Source organism: Oncorhynchus mykiss, chromosome 15 (assembly GCF_057628025.1).
Source record: "Oncorhynchus mykiss isolate SJ-2025 chromosome 15, ASM5762802v1, whole genome shotgun sequence".
NCBI lineage: Eukaryota > Metazoa > Chordata > Actinopteri > Salmoniformes > Salmonidae > Oncorhynchus > Oncorhynchus mykiss.
In genome coordinates this window covers 19,065,001-19,080,476 of record NC_143036.1, presented here as the reverse complement: position 1 = coordinate 19,080,476, position 15,476 = coordinate 19,065,001, and the positions used below count along the sequence as shown (strand labels likewise).

The following is a 15,476-nucleotide window of genomic DNA, read 5'->3' as shown; positions in this document are numbered from 1 at the left end:
GCCTTCTTACTCTTTTGCTCTGATAAGAACGTCTTGACTTCCTCTTGAATGGCCCAAAAGCGTTCCAAAACCCTTCCTTTGCTGAGCCATCTGACATTGTTGTGCGCATTGTTGTGTAAGTCATCAATACTGGCATTGGCCTCTGTCCGACTGTCTAGTAGCAGGTGGTGTTGTAGCGATGATGTTGCTCTCAAAAAGTTGATCAGTTTCATCATCATTGTCATGACCTCAGAATACTCCATTCCCAGACTGGCACACAGGGCGCATTGATGAATGATGCAGTGATATGATGTCAGGTCAGGGTGGTTCTCTTTCAAACGTGCATCCAGTCCCATCCCTCTTCCCATCATGGCTGGAGCTCCATCTGTGCTGATGGAGACCACTGCCTTCAGATATATTCCCTGTCTGTCAGCATCCCTTTGATGACCTCATGGGTATCCTTTCTCTGTGAGTGTGCTTCTAGATGGGTTAAGCCCAACAGCTTCTCACAGAATTCCTTCTTGGTTTCGTTATAAAATCTGAAAAACACCAGAAGCTGGACATTATCAGTGTTATCTGTTGATTCATCCACAGATAATTAAATGCATGGTGGATTCTGAATGGCCTCATTAAGTTGTGAAGTTAAATCGTCAGCTAAACTCAGCAACAACAAAAAAAACGTCCTCTCACTGTCAACTGCGTTCATTTTCAGAAAACGTAACGTGTAAATATTTGCATGAACATAACAAGATTCAACAACTGAGACACAAACTGAACAAGTTCCACAGACATGTGACTAACATAAATGGAATAATGTGTCCCTGAACAAAGGGGAGGGGGGGGGGGGGGTCAAAATCAAAAGTAACAGTCAGTATCTGGTGTGGCCACCAGCTGCATTAAGTACTGCAGTGCATCTCTTCCTCATGGACTGCACCAGATTTGCCAATTCTTGCTGTGAGATGTTACCCCACTCTCCACCAAGGCACCTGCAAGTTCCCGGAAATTTCTGGGGGAATGGCCTTAGCCCTCACCCTTCGATCCAACAGGTCCCAGACGTGCTCAATGGGATTGAGATCCGGGCTCTTGGCTGGCCATGGCAGAACCCTGACATTCCTGTCTTGCAGGAAATCACGCATTGAACGAGCAGTATTGCTGGTGGCATTGTCATGCTGGATGAGCCTGCAGGAAGGGTACCACACGAGGGTTGAGATTGCCTGCAATGACAACAAGCTCAGTCCGATGATGCTGTAACGCACCGCCCTAGACCATGACGGACCCTCCACCTCCAAATCGATCCCGCTCCAGAGTACAGGCCTCGGTGTAACGCTCATTCCTTCGACGATAAACGCGCATCCGACCATCACCCCTGGTGAGACAAAACTGTGGCTCGTCAGTGAAGAGCACTTTTTGCCAGTCCTGTCTGGTCCAGCGACAGTGGGTTTGTGCCCATAGGCGACATTGTTACCAGTGATGTCTGGTGAGGACCTGCCTTATAAACAGGCCTACAAGCCCTCAGTCCAGCCTCTCTCAGCCTATTGCGAACAGTCTGAGCACTGATGGAGGGATTGTGCGTTCCTGGTGTAACTCGGGCAGTTCTTGTTGCCATCCTGTACCAGTCCCACAGGTGTGATGTTCGGATGTACCGATCCTGTGCAGGTATTGTTACACGTGGTCTGCCACTGTGAGGACGATCAGCTGTCCATCATGTCTCCCTGTAGCGCTGTCTTAGGCGTCTCGCAGTACGGACATTGCAATTTATTGCCCTGGCCACATCTGCAGTCCTTATGCCTCCTTGCAGCATGCCTAAGGCACCCTTCACACAGATGAGCAGGGACCCTGGGCATCTTTCTTTTGGTGTTTTTCAGAGTCAGTGGAAAGGCCTCTTTAGTGTCCTAAGTTTTCATAACTGTGACCTTAATTGCCTACCATCTGTAAGCTGTTAGTGTCTTAAAGACCGTTCCACAGGTGCATGTTCATTAATTGTTTATGGGTCATTGAACAAGCATAGGAAACAGTTTTTAAACCCTTTACAATGAAGATCTGTGAAGTTATTTGGATTTTTACAAATTATCTTTGAAAGACAGGGTCCTGAAAAAGGGATGTTTCAGTTCTCCTCATTGCTGTGGAATCCGACAGTGGGATCTGTTTGATATTTTCCCTGAGCTTATATTTTTATTTACCTTCAAGCAAGGTGTCAGCAACTTCACACATGCATTCTTTTACCTTCTCAGCTTCTGAAAAACCCCAAGCTTTCCTCAGTGAACACTCCGTTGCACATTGTTGGGCTGTCAGGGAATTGACAAGGACTTTGATGGACATCTCATATGGGATTTGAGTTGGTTAATCTTGTTTGTTCTCACCTCCGTGTTCAATTTATTATGTATGGTGTCATAATGGTGCATAACATACGGACTCGCTGCATATCAGGAACATTAGTTTGTGCTGGTTGTGGGGAGAATGAATGCTTAATGTTCCGTCCACTCGTCTTTGAATATACGGTTTTCAGAGTCAACTTTTCTTTTTTTTTTATACTGGTAACTAAGCTCCTATCTGTGATATTAACAGTTGAACCGCGGTCAAATCTTTTTGTTTCTTTCTGCCTGCTTGTCCCAAGGTTCAGCAGATGATATTTGTATTGATGTGATTGGGTATGACACAGCCTATTGTATTTGCATATAACGACGCAATTGGATTAGACGGGGCACTAGTAGAGGTGGGCGTTGCTTCGAGAGAGAGCAAGAAAGAGAGGTTGCTGAGGTAAAGAGGCCGCTGTGCCCGGTTGATTTTTAAAAACTGTCTAAAAAGTAATTTATTGACTTTTATATAACAAAATGTGATGTTGTCCAGACCCGGACCGCGGTCCGTCAGTTGACTTTGGCTGCCCTATACCAGGGCTGCTCAATCCTCTTCCTGGAGATCTACCTTTCTGTAGGTTTTCAGTCCAACCCTAATTTAGCATATCTGATTCAGCTAGTTAAGGTCTTGTTGAGCAGCTAATTAGTAGAATCAAGTGTGTTAAATTAGGGTTGGACTGAAAACCCACAGAAAGGTAGATCTCCAGGAAGAGGATTGGGTAGCCCTGCCCTATACTGTATAGTGCTCTACAGTGCTCGACTTTTGACCAGGGCCCATAATCAGCACTATAGAGAACGTGCAGATAATATACAAACACACATAACTGGGTTTACTGACTTAAATGAACATTGTATTTTTTCGTGACTCTTTGTTTTTTACAGGTACAAAAACAAATGCATACAAAGATAACCTTCACCCATCCCCCCTCAGTCCCATCCACCTATCCCATCTCGTCCCTTGTGTGCACATTCAGTAATACCGTATACCCCGGTGTGGTACAGAAACTTTATGACAGTATGGAAATCTGGATATGGCCCAACTCTAGTATGTATCTTTCAAATCTTAGAATGTTCTCAAACCGTTACTGCCCATGATATCAGTAAAGGTACGAATTCCACATTTGGACCTTGGGGGGGAATGTAAAAGGCCGCCCTCCAGATCACAAATATTGGAGTATGGGCATGCCATTTTGATTCCCAGTTACATTGTTTTCAAACATAAATCGTGTGAGCAATAACCAAAGCCTAGTTTACATAGTTTAAGGGATATACAGTATCAGTGAAGACTACCTCTTCCAGGCAATAGGAGACACCATATTTCACTCTTACTATATAAGAACCATGTCCAAACAGATTTAGGCTTGGGCTAAATGCTAGTGGCTGGACATACAATTTAAAGTCGGGTACAGATATTCCACCTATGTCTTTCCCTTTTTGTAAATCTGTTAATTTTATCCTGGATTGATTACCTTGTCATATACATTTTGAATCCGCACTATGAATTTTATCCCTATGGTCAGAAAGGGAATATATGGGAAGCTTGAACTACAGAAATTCAGCCATGGCAATATGTTTATTTTGACAATAGATATTATGCAGGTGTAACGCTCGTCGAAATGGGTAAACCAAGGTGCAGTGTGATTTGGGTTCATCATAATTTATTTAAATGTGAACCAGAAACAAAACAATAAAGAGAAACAAACAAACAAACATACAGCCTTGTATGGCTCAAAAGCAACAATACAAAAACAAGATCCCACAAACAACAGGTGGGAAAAGGCTACCTAAATATGATCCCCAATCAGAGACAACGATAGACAGCTGCCTCTGATTGGGAACCATACCAGGCCAACTTAGAAATACAAAAACTAGACTACACATAGAAATAATAAACTAGAACACCCCCCAGTCACGCCCTGACCTACTCCACCATAGAAAAAAAAAGGCTTTCTAACCCTCCCTTTTGGTCCGGCCGCAAAACCTGAAACCAAAAGTGAGGGTTGGGGGGGGGGGGTGTCTAGTGTCGGTGGCGGCTCTGGTGCGGGACGAAGAACCCTCTAATCCCGCGGATTCTCCAGCATCGGCGTGTGGCTCAGGTGCGGGACTAAGAACCCTCTAATCCCGCGGATTCTCCAGCATCGGCGTGTGGCTCAGGTGCGGGACTAAGAACCCTCTAATCCCGCGGATTCTCCAGCATCGGAGTGTGGCTCAGGTGCGGGACTAAGAACCCTCTAATCCCGCGGATTCTCCAGCATCGGCGTGTGGCTCAGGTGCGGGACTAAGAACCCTCTAATCCCGCGGATTCTCCAGCATCGGCGTGTGGCTCAGGTGCGGGACTAAGAACCCTCTAATCCCGCGGATTCTCCAGCATCGGCGTGTGGCTCAGGTGCGGGACGAAGAACCCGCTCATCCCATGAATCCAGCCATGGACCCGGGCTGGACACTATGCCTGGACTGGGCACCAATGCAGAAGAAGACTCTGACCTTGGAGCTGGACTGGACGCGGTGCTTAGACTGGGCATCGGCACAGGAGAAGGCTCCGGCCATGGTGCTGGAGGTTCCGGACCGTGGACCATCGCAGAAGGTTCCAGACTGTGGATCGTCTCAGGAGGTTCCGGACTGTGAAATGTCGTCTGAAGCTCTGGACTGGGAACTGTCGCCGGAAGCTCTGGACTGGGAACTGTCGCCGGAAGCTCTGGACTGGGGAGGCACAGGTGGCACCGGTACAGGTGGCACCGGACCGGTGACACACACCTCAGGGTGAGTGCGGGGAGGAGGCACAGGACGTACTGGACTATGGAGGCGCAATGGAGGCCTGATGCGTGGGACCGGTACAGGTGGCACCGGGCTGGTGACACGCACCTCAGGGCGAGTGTGGGGAGGAGGCACAGGACGTACTGGACTGTGAAGGCGCACTGGAGGTCTGGAGCGTAGAGCTGCGCCTGCTTCCATGACAGGCTTCTGTCTCCTGCCATAATCTCGTCCCACGTCCAGGATGTCCTCCACTCCTGGCTTTCCTCCTGTGCACGCTGCTTGGTCCGTTGTTGGTGGGCTCTTCTGTAATGCTCGTCGAAATGGGTAGACCAAGGTGCAGCGTGATTTGAGTTCATCATAATTTATTAAAATGTGAACCAGCAACAAAACAATAAAGAGAAACAAACAAACAAACGTACAGCCTTGTAGGGCTCAAAAGCAACAATACAAAAACAAGATCCCATAAACAACAGGTGGGAAAAGGCTGCCTAAATATGATCCCCAATCAGAGACAACGATAGACAGCTGCCTCTGATTGGGAACCATACCAGGCCAACATAGAAATACAAAAACTAGACTACACATAGAAATAATAAACTAGAACACCCCCCAGTCACACCCTGACCTACTCCACCATAGAAAATAAAGGCTTTCTATGGTCAGGACGTGACAGCCGGTTAAAGCAACTGGGCTATTATTCCAACTACGGATGTCGGATTGAATTGATTTGAGCATTCTATGAAAGTTTCTGGCAGTGGTTTTATCTAAGGAAATATATATATTCAAAAATATTTAAAATGAGAAACGATTGGGATTCCATAAGTAAAGATGGAGTCCTCCACCGGGGTCTTGAGAGAGGAAGTAGGGCTGATTTGGTTAGATTCATTTTATAACTTGAGATGAAGATGAATTTATCTTTGATATTCAATATGTTTGGGAGCAATTGAGATACATTGTCTAGATACAGTAAAATATTGTCTGTGTATAATGCGACGAAGTGATCAGTAGATTTTAGGGAAATGTGTTTTATCTCCTTTGATTGACAAATTGCCCGGGCCTGAGTAACCATGGATAATAAGAATAGCAAAGGCGAAATTGGATTGTCATCTCTGCTGCTTCTAGTGATTCTGAACGGAGGAGAGCAGATATTGCCTGTCATAACTATGACTGAGGAATTGGCATATATTATTTTAATCATATTAATGAAATTGGAGCCAATTCCCATATGTTCCAAGACAGGCCAGTGATATGACAATTTTAGTCCATAAAAAGCTTTTATTCACATCTCTCCCAAATGAACCTTTGTGAACATCTTGATTAATAATTTTGAGCGATAGTGGACCTAACATATTCCAAAAATGCAAATAGACCTCAGGAGGAATACCATCCCATTCAGGTGATTTGCCTTTATTCCACCACAATTTACTTTTTACTGTGATTGTAAACTAATTTCTGTGAATGATGTCTATTGATGTGTGATTAACAGGTTGTTGCACCGTTGTTATCCCAAATGAACCCTTAGCCCCTATGCCCTATGCACTTGTGAGGATCTGAGAGCGATTTTCAGGGGAAATCAATATCCCAATACCTTGCAAGGTGGAACTATAAGACTTTTTACACATTTAGTTATGTTACAAAGTATGATTCAAATGTATTTAATCATCCTTTTCTGTCAACAATTTGCATGCAATACTCACACAATATACAATATTTTGTATTGATGAAAAATAAACACTAATATATATTGATTAGATAAGTTTTCAACCCCCTGAGTCAATACATCTTAGAATCACCTTTGATAGTGATTAAAGCTGTGTGTGTTTTTGGGTAAGTCTCTAAGAGTTTTGCATACCTGGATTGAACAATATTTGCCCATTATTCTTTAAAAAATTCTTAAAGTTTTGTCAAGTTGGTTGTTGATCATTGCTAGACAGCATTTTTCAAGTCTTGCCATAGATTTTCAAATCGATTTAAGTAAAAACTGAACTGTAACTAGGCCATTCAGGAGCATTCAATGTTGTCTTGGTAAGCAGCTCCAGTGTATATTTGGCTGTGTATTTTAGGATATTGTCCTAATGAAAGGGGAATTTGTCTCCCAGTGTATTTTGGACTGAACTAGTTTTTCCTCTAGTATTTTTCCTGTGCCTAAGCGCTATTCCATGTATTTTTTTCACCTAAACAAACTACCAAGTTCTTGCCGATGACAAGCATACCCATAACATGATGCAGCCACCACCATGTTTGAAAATATGAAGAGTGGTACTCAGTGATGTGTTGTGTTGGATTTGCCCCAAACATAACATTTTGCAATCAGGACAAAAAGTACATTTTTGCTGTTTTACTTTAGTGTCTTATTGCAAACAGGATGCTTGTTTTGGAATACAATGTTGTAAATACAATGTTGTTGATCCATCCTCAGTTTTGTCTTATCACAGCCATAAAACCTTGTAACTGTTTTAAAATGACTATTGGCCTCATGGTGAAATCCCTTAGTGGTTTCCTTCCTATCCGGCAACTGAGTTAGGAAGGACGCATGTATCTTTGTAGTGTCTGGGTGTATTTATACACCATCCAAAGTGTAATTAATAACTTCACCAGGAGACTGAAAAGATTTGGCATGGGTCCTCAGATCCTCAAAAGGTTTTACAGCTGCATCATCAAGAGCATCCTGTGGTTGCATCACTGCCTGACTATGGCAACTGCTCGGCCTCTGACCGCAAGGCACTACAGAGGGTAGTGCGAACGGCTCAGTACATCACTGAGGCCAAGCTTCCTGCCATCCAGGACCTCTATACCAGGCGGTGTCAGAGTCACCCTAGCCACCCTAGTCATAGACTGTTCTCTCTGCTACTGCACTGCAAGAGGTTCCAGGAGCACCAAGTCTAGGTCCAAGAGGCTTCTTAACAGCTTCTACTCCCAAGCCATAAGACTCCTGAACACCTAATCAAATGGCTACCCAGGCTATTTGCATTGCCTCCCCCCCCTCTTTTACACTGCTGCTACTCTCTGTAGTTATCATCTATGCATAGTCACTTCAATAACTCTACCTACATGTACATATTACCTCAACTAACCGGTGCCCCCCGCACATTGACTCTGTACTGGTACCCCCCTGTATATAGTCTTGCTATTGTTATTTTACTGCTGCTCTTTAATGACTTATTACTTTTATTTCCTATTTTTATCCATATTTTTTTAAACTGCATTGTTGGTTGGGGCTCGTAAAGTAAGCATTTCACTGTAAGGTCTAGTTGTTGTATTCGGCGCATGCGACTAATAACATTTGGTTTGATTTGATTTGCTCAAAGGGATATTAAATATCCAGGTTTTTTTTGTTCTTTGTGAGGCATTGCAAAACCTTCCTGGTCTTAATGGTTGAATCTGTGCTTGAAATTCACTTCTTGACTGAGGGACCTTACAGATAATTGTATGTGTGTGGTACAGAGATGGGGTAGTCATTCAAATAATCATGTTAACCACAATTCTTGCACACGGAATGAGTCAAAGCAATGTATTATGTGACTTGTTAAGCACATTTCAGCTTTCATTTTTATGAATTTGTTAAAAACATTTACTTTGACATTATGGGGTATTTTGTGTGATCAGTGACACTAAATCTGAATTGAATACATGTTTCATTCAGGCTGTAACAAAAGATAATGTGGAAAAAGTCAAGGGGTGTGAATATTTTCTGAAGGCACTGTGCATGTAACAGTCTTCTTCGATCTCCACACAACTCTGTTCTAAAAAAACGTGTTTGTTTTCATGATTTCTGGTGGATCATCAAAATAAATAAATCACATGACATTTTTGGACTCATTTAGCAGTTATTGCCTAATCTAGTGGAATACTATTGGAATTGAATGTTGAAAGTTCAATTTAGATTCCTAAAATACAAGTTGAAAATTATGCTGTTGCTGGTTCCCGTTGACAATAACTTTTGATAAATAGCCCAATGAATCAAGACACAGTTTTTAAGTGTCTAAATCAGTAATCAACATGCAGAAACACTTCATGATATATTGAAAACATAATCATAAAATGTACTACCTTTCGCGACTTCCGCCGAAGTTGGTGCCTCTCCTTGTCCGGGCGACGTTCGGCGGTCGACGTCACCGGCTTTCTAGCCTCCACCGATCCCCATTTCTTTTTCCATTTGTTTGGTCTGTATTGTACACACCTGGTTCCCATTACGTTTGAATTATTTCCCTATTTAACCCTCTGGAGCCATCGTGGTTTTGTGCGTGTTTATTGTTGTCAGTTGTCTCGGTTACGTGATTCTGGATTTTCGTTCTCCTTGTTGGAAGATTATTTTTGAGTAAAGTTACTATTATTACTCATCTCTGTGTCCTGCGCCTGACTCCGCCTTACCCACATCACCTAGACTCTGACATACCTACACATGCCACAATATTATTTGTATTTTTTATAACGAGCACCAAAACATATGTGGAAATTAATCACTCATATTGATTAGGGGGAAATCAGGTTTTATGTGATGTTGAGACCAAAACATGAAGAGTTTATAAGCTGAAATGTATTTAAAGCAGGACCAAACTTCACTAATCTGAGGTAAAAAGGTAATTGCCTTCATTTCCATGTGGTCAAAACGTCAGCTTGTGTAAACAATAACACATACTGTCCAACTACAGGAAAATAGCGCAATATAAAATAATAGAATATATCAAAATAAATCCAATAAATGTCAGTTTCGGCTGATAGTGTCTGTGCAGTGTGTCTGTCATTCATTCATTCCCTACCTACCTATGAGCATGCATCTCAATGTCAGCATAGGACATAATGGAGCAAAGAGTTTTCTTTCTTTCTGACTAACTAATATGACCAGGAAAAACTCTGAACCTAGACTAAGATACTTCAAAGAGGATGGTGGCCAAAAAACAACAGCAACAACAGCAAAAAGGCATACGTGTGACCGCCAAGGCTGACCCCTGTGCCCTCTCCTCTCCACTTACCAGGTTGCCTATGGACAGCATGCCGTTGAACTCGTCGGTCATGGGGTAGTGCTCCATGGCCATGAACAGGGTGTTGAGCACGATGCAGATGGTAATGGCTAGGTCCAGGAAGGGATCCATCACCATCACCTTGACCAGCGCCTTCAACTGCAGCCAGCGCGGACTGCTTTCCCAGATCAGGTACTTGTGGGCAAACTCATACCAGCACGGGTGGCACTTCTGACGCGACTCCTCCAGTTCTAGGATGGGGAGAAGAGGGGGGGGGGGGGGTTGTAAGAGACTGTCCCGTGTCTAAGTAATGTACACTGCTACTTATCCACTTTTCTATCTTCCCTCAGTTGTGATTTTAGACTACTTAGATTCTCTTTCTGAAAATCAAACTTGACTTGGAAATTCCACCAAAAATGTCCTCTTTATGCATTTTCTTCAGGAAGGTTAGCACAGTATGCTTTTTCCATATGTTTGTTGGTAGGGCCAAGCTTGGGTGCCTAATGAGGAGTTTGATGAAGATTGACGGCTGCGAGGCCCTCTAACGTGTGACGTCTCTGATGTATTTACTTGTTGGTGTCGTGTGGCACTGTGGCTTCTGCTGAACTGTCACCCTCTATCTAGTCCATAGGCACGGACTGTGTACAATTGAGGACAGCCTCAAGCTTCAGCAGATATGAGGAGCTCCTGTGCTCACACAATGGTCACCTTGATGGTCCACAGAGACCAGTGGCTATCAGAGTTTGTGGGAACATGACCATAATATGCAATTGGTATGCTAACTGCAGGAATGTCCACCAGAGCTCTTGCCAGAGAATTTAATGTTCATTTCTCTACCATAAGCCATCTCCAACATCATTTTAGAGAATTTGGCAGTACTTCCAACCAGCCTCACAACCGCAGATGTCATGTAACCACGTCGGCCCAGGACCTCCACAACAAATTGTTGCATTTTGAGTTTATATTTTTGTTCAGTAAAAGACGATAACTAACTACAATGCCTTGCGAAAGTATTCGGCCCCCTTGAACTTTGCGACCTTTTGCCACATTTCAGGCTTCAAACATAAAGATATAAAACTGTATTTTTTTGTGAAGAATCAACAACAAGTGGGACACAATCATGAAGTGGAACGACATTTATTGGATATTTCAAACTTTTTTAACAAATCAAAAACTGAAAAATTGGGCGTGCAAAATTATTCAGCCCCCTTAAGTTAATACTTTGTAGCGCCACCTTTTGCTGCGATTACAGCTGTAAGTCGCTTGGGGTATGTCTCTATCAGTTTTGCACATCGAGAGACTGACATTTTTTCCCATTCCTCCTTGCAAAACAGCTCGAGCTCAGTGAGGTTGGATGCAGAGCATTTGTGAACAGCAGTTTTCAGTTCTTTCCACAGATTCTCGATTGGATTCAGGTCTGGACTTTGACTTGGCCATTCTAACACCTGGATATGTTTATTTTTGAACCATTCCATTGTAGATTTTGCTTTATGTTTTGGATCATTGTCTTGTTGGAAGACAAATCTCCGTCCCAGTCTCAGGTCTTTTGCAGACTCCATCAGGTTTTCTTCCAGAATGGTCCTGTATTTGGCTCCATCCATCTTCCCATCAATTTTAACCATCTTCCCTGTCCCTGCTGAAGAAAAGCAGGCCCAAACCATGATGCTGCCACCACCATGTTTGACAGTGGGGATGGTGTGTTCAGCTGTGTTGCTTTTACGCCAAACATAACGTTTTGCATTGTTGCCAAAAGGTTCAATTTTGGTTTCATCTGACCAGAGCACCTTCTTCCACATGTTTGGTGTGTCTCCCAGGTGGCTTGTGGCAAACGTTAAACAACACTTTTTATGGATATCTTTAAGAAATGGCTTTCTTCTTGCCACTCTTCCATAAAGGCCAGATTTGTGCAATATACGACTGATTGTTGTCCTATGGACAGAGTCTCCCACCTTCAGCTGTAGATCTCTGCAGTTCATCCAGAGTGATCATGGGCCTCTTGGCTGCATCTCTGATCAGTATTCTCCTTGTACGAGCTGAAAGTTTAGAGGGACGGTCATGTCTTGGTAGATTTGCAGTGGTCTGATACTCCTTCCATTTCAATATTATCGCTTGCACAGTGCTGTTTAAAGCTTGGGAAATCTTTTTGTATCCAAATCCGGCTTTAAACTTCTTCACAACAGTATCTCGGACCTGCCTGGTGTGTTCCTTGTTCTTCATGATGCTCTCTGCGCTTTTAACGGACCTCTGAGACTATCACAGTGCAGGTGCATTTATATGGAGACTTGATTACATTGGATCATTCAGAGATCCTCACTGAACTTCTGGAGAGAGTTTGCTGCACTGAAAGTAAAGGGGCTGAATAATTTTGCACGTCCAATTTTTCAGTTTTTAATTTGTTAAAAAAGTTTGAAATATCCAATAAATGTCGTTCCACTTCATGATTGTGTCCCACTTGTTGTTGATTCTTCACAAAAAAATACAGTTTTATATCTTTATGTTTGAAGCCTGAAATGTGGCAAAAGGTCGCAAAGTTCAAGGGGGCCGAATACTTTCGCAAGGCACTGTAAATACACCCAACTAAATATATTTTTCATTTCGGCTGCCAAAAACGAGACGAGACAACTATCTTAACTGACCTTTTGTTTGTATTTTGTACTGTCTCTATGCACACTCACAGGGTCCTACACACTCACACACTCACTCCATCATCTACACATTCACACATAATACGCACATACATTTATCCTGACTCTACACACACACACACCCACACATACAAGCTGCTGCTACTCTGAAAATCTTATATCCTGTTGCCTAGTCACCTTAAGCCTATACATATCTACCTCCATCAATCCAGAATCTCTGCACATTGTTAATATGGTACTGGCACTAATCCTGTACATACTATGCTTACTGACTTACTTATTGTGTTCTTCATATTTCGTCTTATTTCTCGTGTGTTTTTTATTATATTACATTGTTATTGATTATTGCATTGTTGGGTTTTGCATTTGCAAGAAAGGTATTTTACTGTACTTGTACATGTGACATTAAAACCTGAAACTCAAAACATGAAACTTGAAACTTATCTCTGTGACTCAAATCTGACTACTAAGTGGACTGGACAAGAGTTTTTGGAGAGATTGAGAGCTTTCAGTGATATTTGTTTGGTCCAATCACAAGCATGCATGACATTAGCAGAATTGTAAGGCTTTCTAATTGCAACTTTGTGATGCTGTCATTGGTGGAAAATAAATACCATGCCTAGGTCACCTCTCTGCCTGGCAACCGTTCTCCAATCTGGTGGCAACAAATCATTGATACAAATAAGATGGCTACTCGCCCTTTGGTACAAGCTCCCGGTAGAAAAGGGGGCGAGCCATTTAACTTATCGTGTTGATTCAAACAAGACCAAATGCCACATTTCCACAGGAGAAGACAGCATTTGCACCCACAAGTTGATGGGGATATACAGTGGGGCAAAAAAGTATTTAGTCAACCACCAATTGTGCAAGTTCTCCCACTTAAGAAGATGAGAGAGGCCTGTAATTTTCATCATAGGTACACTTCAACTATGACAGACAAAATGAGAAAAAAAATCCAGAAAATCACATTGTAGGTTTTTTAATTAATTTATTTGCAAATTATGGTGGAAAATAAGTATTTGGTCACCTACAAACAAGCAAGATTTCTGGCTCTCACAGACCTGTAACTTCTTCTTTAAGAGGCTCCTCTGTCCTCCACTCGTTACCTGTATTATTGGCACCTGTTTGAACTTGTTATCAGTATAAAAGACACCTGTCCACAACTTCAAACAGTCACACTCCAAAATCCACTATGGCCAAGACCAAAGAGCTTTCAAAGGACACCAGAAACAAAATTGTAGACCTGCACCAGGCTGGGAAGACTGAATCTGCAATAAGTAAGCAGCTTGGTTTGAAGAAATCAGCTGTGGGAGCAATTATTAGGAAATGGAAGACATACAAGACCACTGATAATCTCCCTCGATCTGGGGCTCCATGCAAGATCTCACCCCGTGGGGTCAAAATGATCACAAGAACGGTGAGCAAAAATCCCAGAACCACACGTGGGGACCTAGTGAATGACCTGCAGAGAGCTGGGACCAAAGTAACAAAGCCTACCATCAGTAACACACTACGCCGCCAGGGACTCAAATCCTGCAGTGCCAGACGTGTCCCCCTGCTTAAGCCAGTACATGTCCAGGCCCGTCTGAAGTTTGCTAGAGAGCACTTGGATGATCCAGAAGAAGATTGGGAGAATGTCATATGGTCAGGTGAAACCAAAATATAACTTTTTGGTAAAAACTCAACTCGTTGTGTTTGGAGGACAAAGAATGCTGAGTTGCATCCAAAGAACACCATACCTACTGTGAAGCATGGGGGTGGAAACATCATGCTTTGGGGCTGTTTTTATGTAAAGAGACCAGGACGACTGATCCGTGTAAAGGAAAGAATGAATGGGGCCATGTATCGTGAGATTTTGAGTGAAAACCTCCTTCCATCAGCAAGGGCATTGAAGATGAAACGTGGCTGGGTCTTTCAGCATGACAATGATCCCAAACACATCGCCCGGGCAACGAAGGAGTGGCTTCATAAGAAGCATTTCAAGGTCCTGGAGTGGCCTAGCCAGTCTCCAGATCTCAACCCCAGAGAAAATCTTTGGAGGGAGTTGAAAGTCCGTGTTGCCCAGCAACAGCCCCAAAACATCACTGCTCTAGAGGAGATCTGCATGGAGGAATGGGCCAAAATACCAGCAACAGTGTGTGAAAACCTTGTGAAGACTTACAGAAAATGTTTGACCTCTGTCATTGCCAACAAAGGGTATATAACAAAGTATTGAGATACACTTTTGTTATTGACCAAATACTTATTTTCCACCATAATTTGCAAATAAATTCATTAAAAATCCTACAATGTGATTTTCTGGATTTTTTTTCTCATTTTGTCTGTCATAGTTGAAGTGTACCTATGATGAAAATTACAGGCCTCTCTCATCTTTTTAAGTGGGAGAACTTGCACAATTGGTGTCTGACTAAATACTTTTTTGTATACTACCAATCTCAAGACACATCTGAAAGATCCCAATATACTGTATATGCTCAGGTAAAAACAGATTGTAACAGATTGATAATGCTAGCTAGTTAGTTTGCTGCAACCTATCAGACCTACAACGTATGACTGAACTTTGACTACAATATATTGTAGCTACAGTATGTTAATGGGTGTGATTTTTTATCTGCTGCAGAGTAATGTGCTCTTCTGCCTATTTGGTGTTTGGAAGAGATGCGATAGGATGATATAAAGAAAAATATGTTGGTATGGCAAGGCTATGTATTGTGTGCACATTGAAGTCAGTAATTTATGTTTACTATAGGTTAATGTGATGTGAATCAAATGTGACTAAAATG

The 15,476-nt window shown here is 42.7% G+C and overlaps 1 protein-coding gene across 2 annotated transcripts in view; it reads right to left on the bottom strand.

Annotated features, from left to right (window-relative positions):
* The window catches only part of scn5lab (sodium channel, voltage gated, type V-like, alpha b), a 191,241-nt gene that overhangs the window by 93,520 nt on the left and 82,245 nt on the right, over window positions 1-15,476 (bottom strand). For both annotated transcript variants that reach the window (XM_090199463.1, XM_090199462.1), the window contains one exon: window positions 10,061-10,299. In XM_090199463.1, the coding sequence (XP_090055589.1) occupies window positions 10,061-10,299 (239 nt within the window). The remainder of the gene's footprint in view (window positions 1-10,060; window positions 10,300-15,476) is intronic.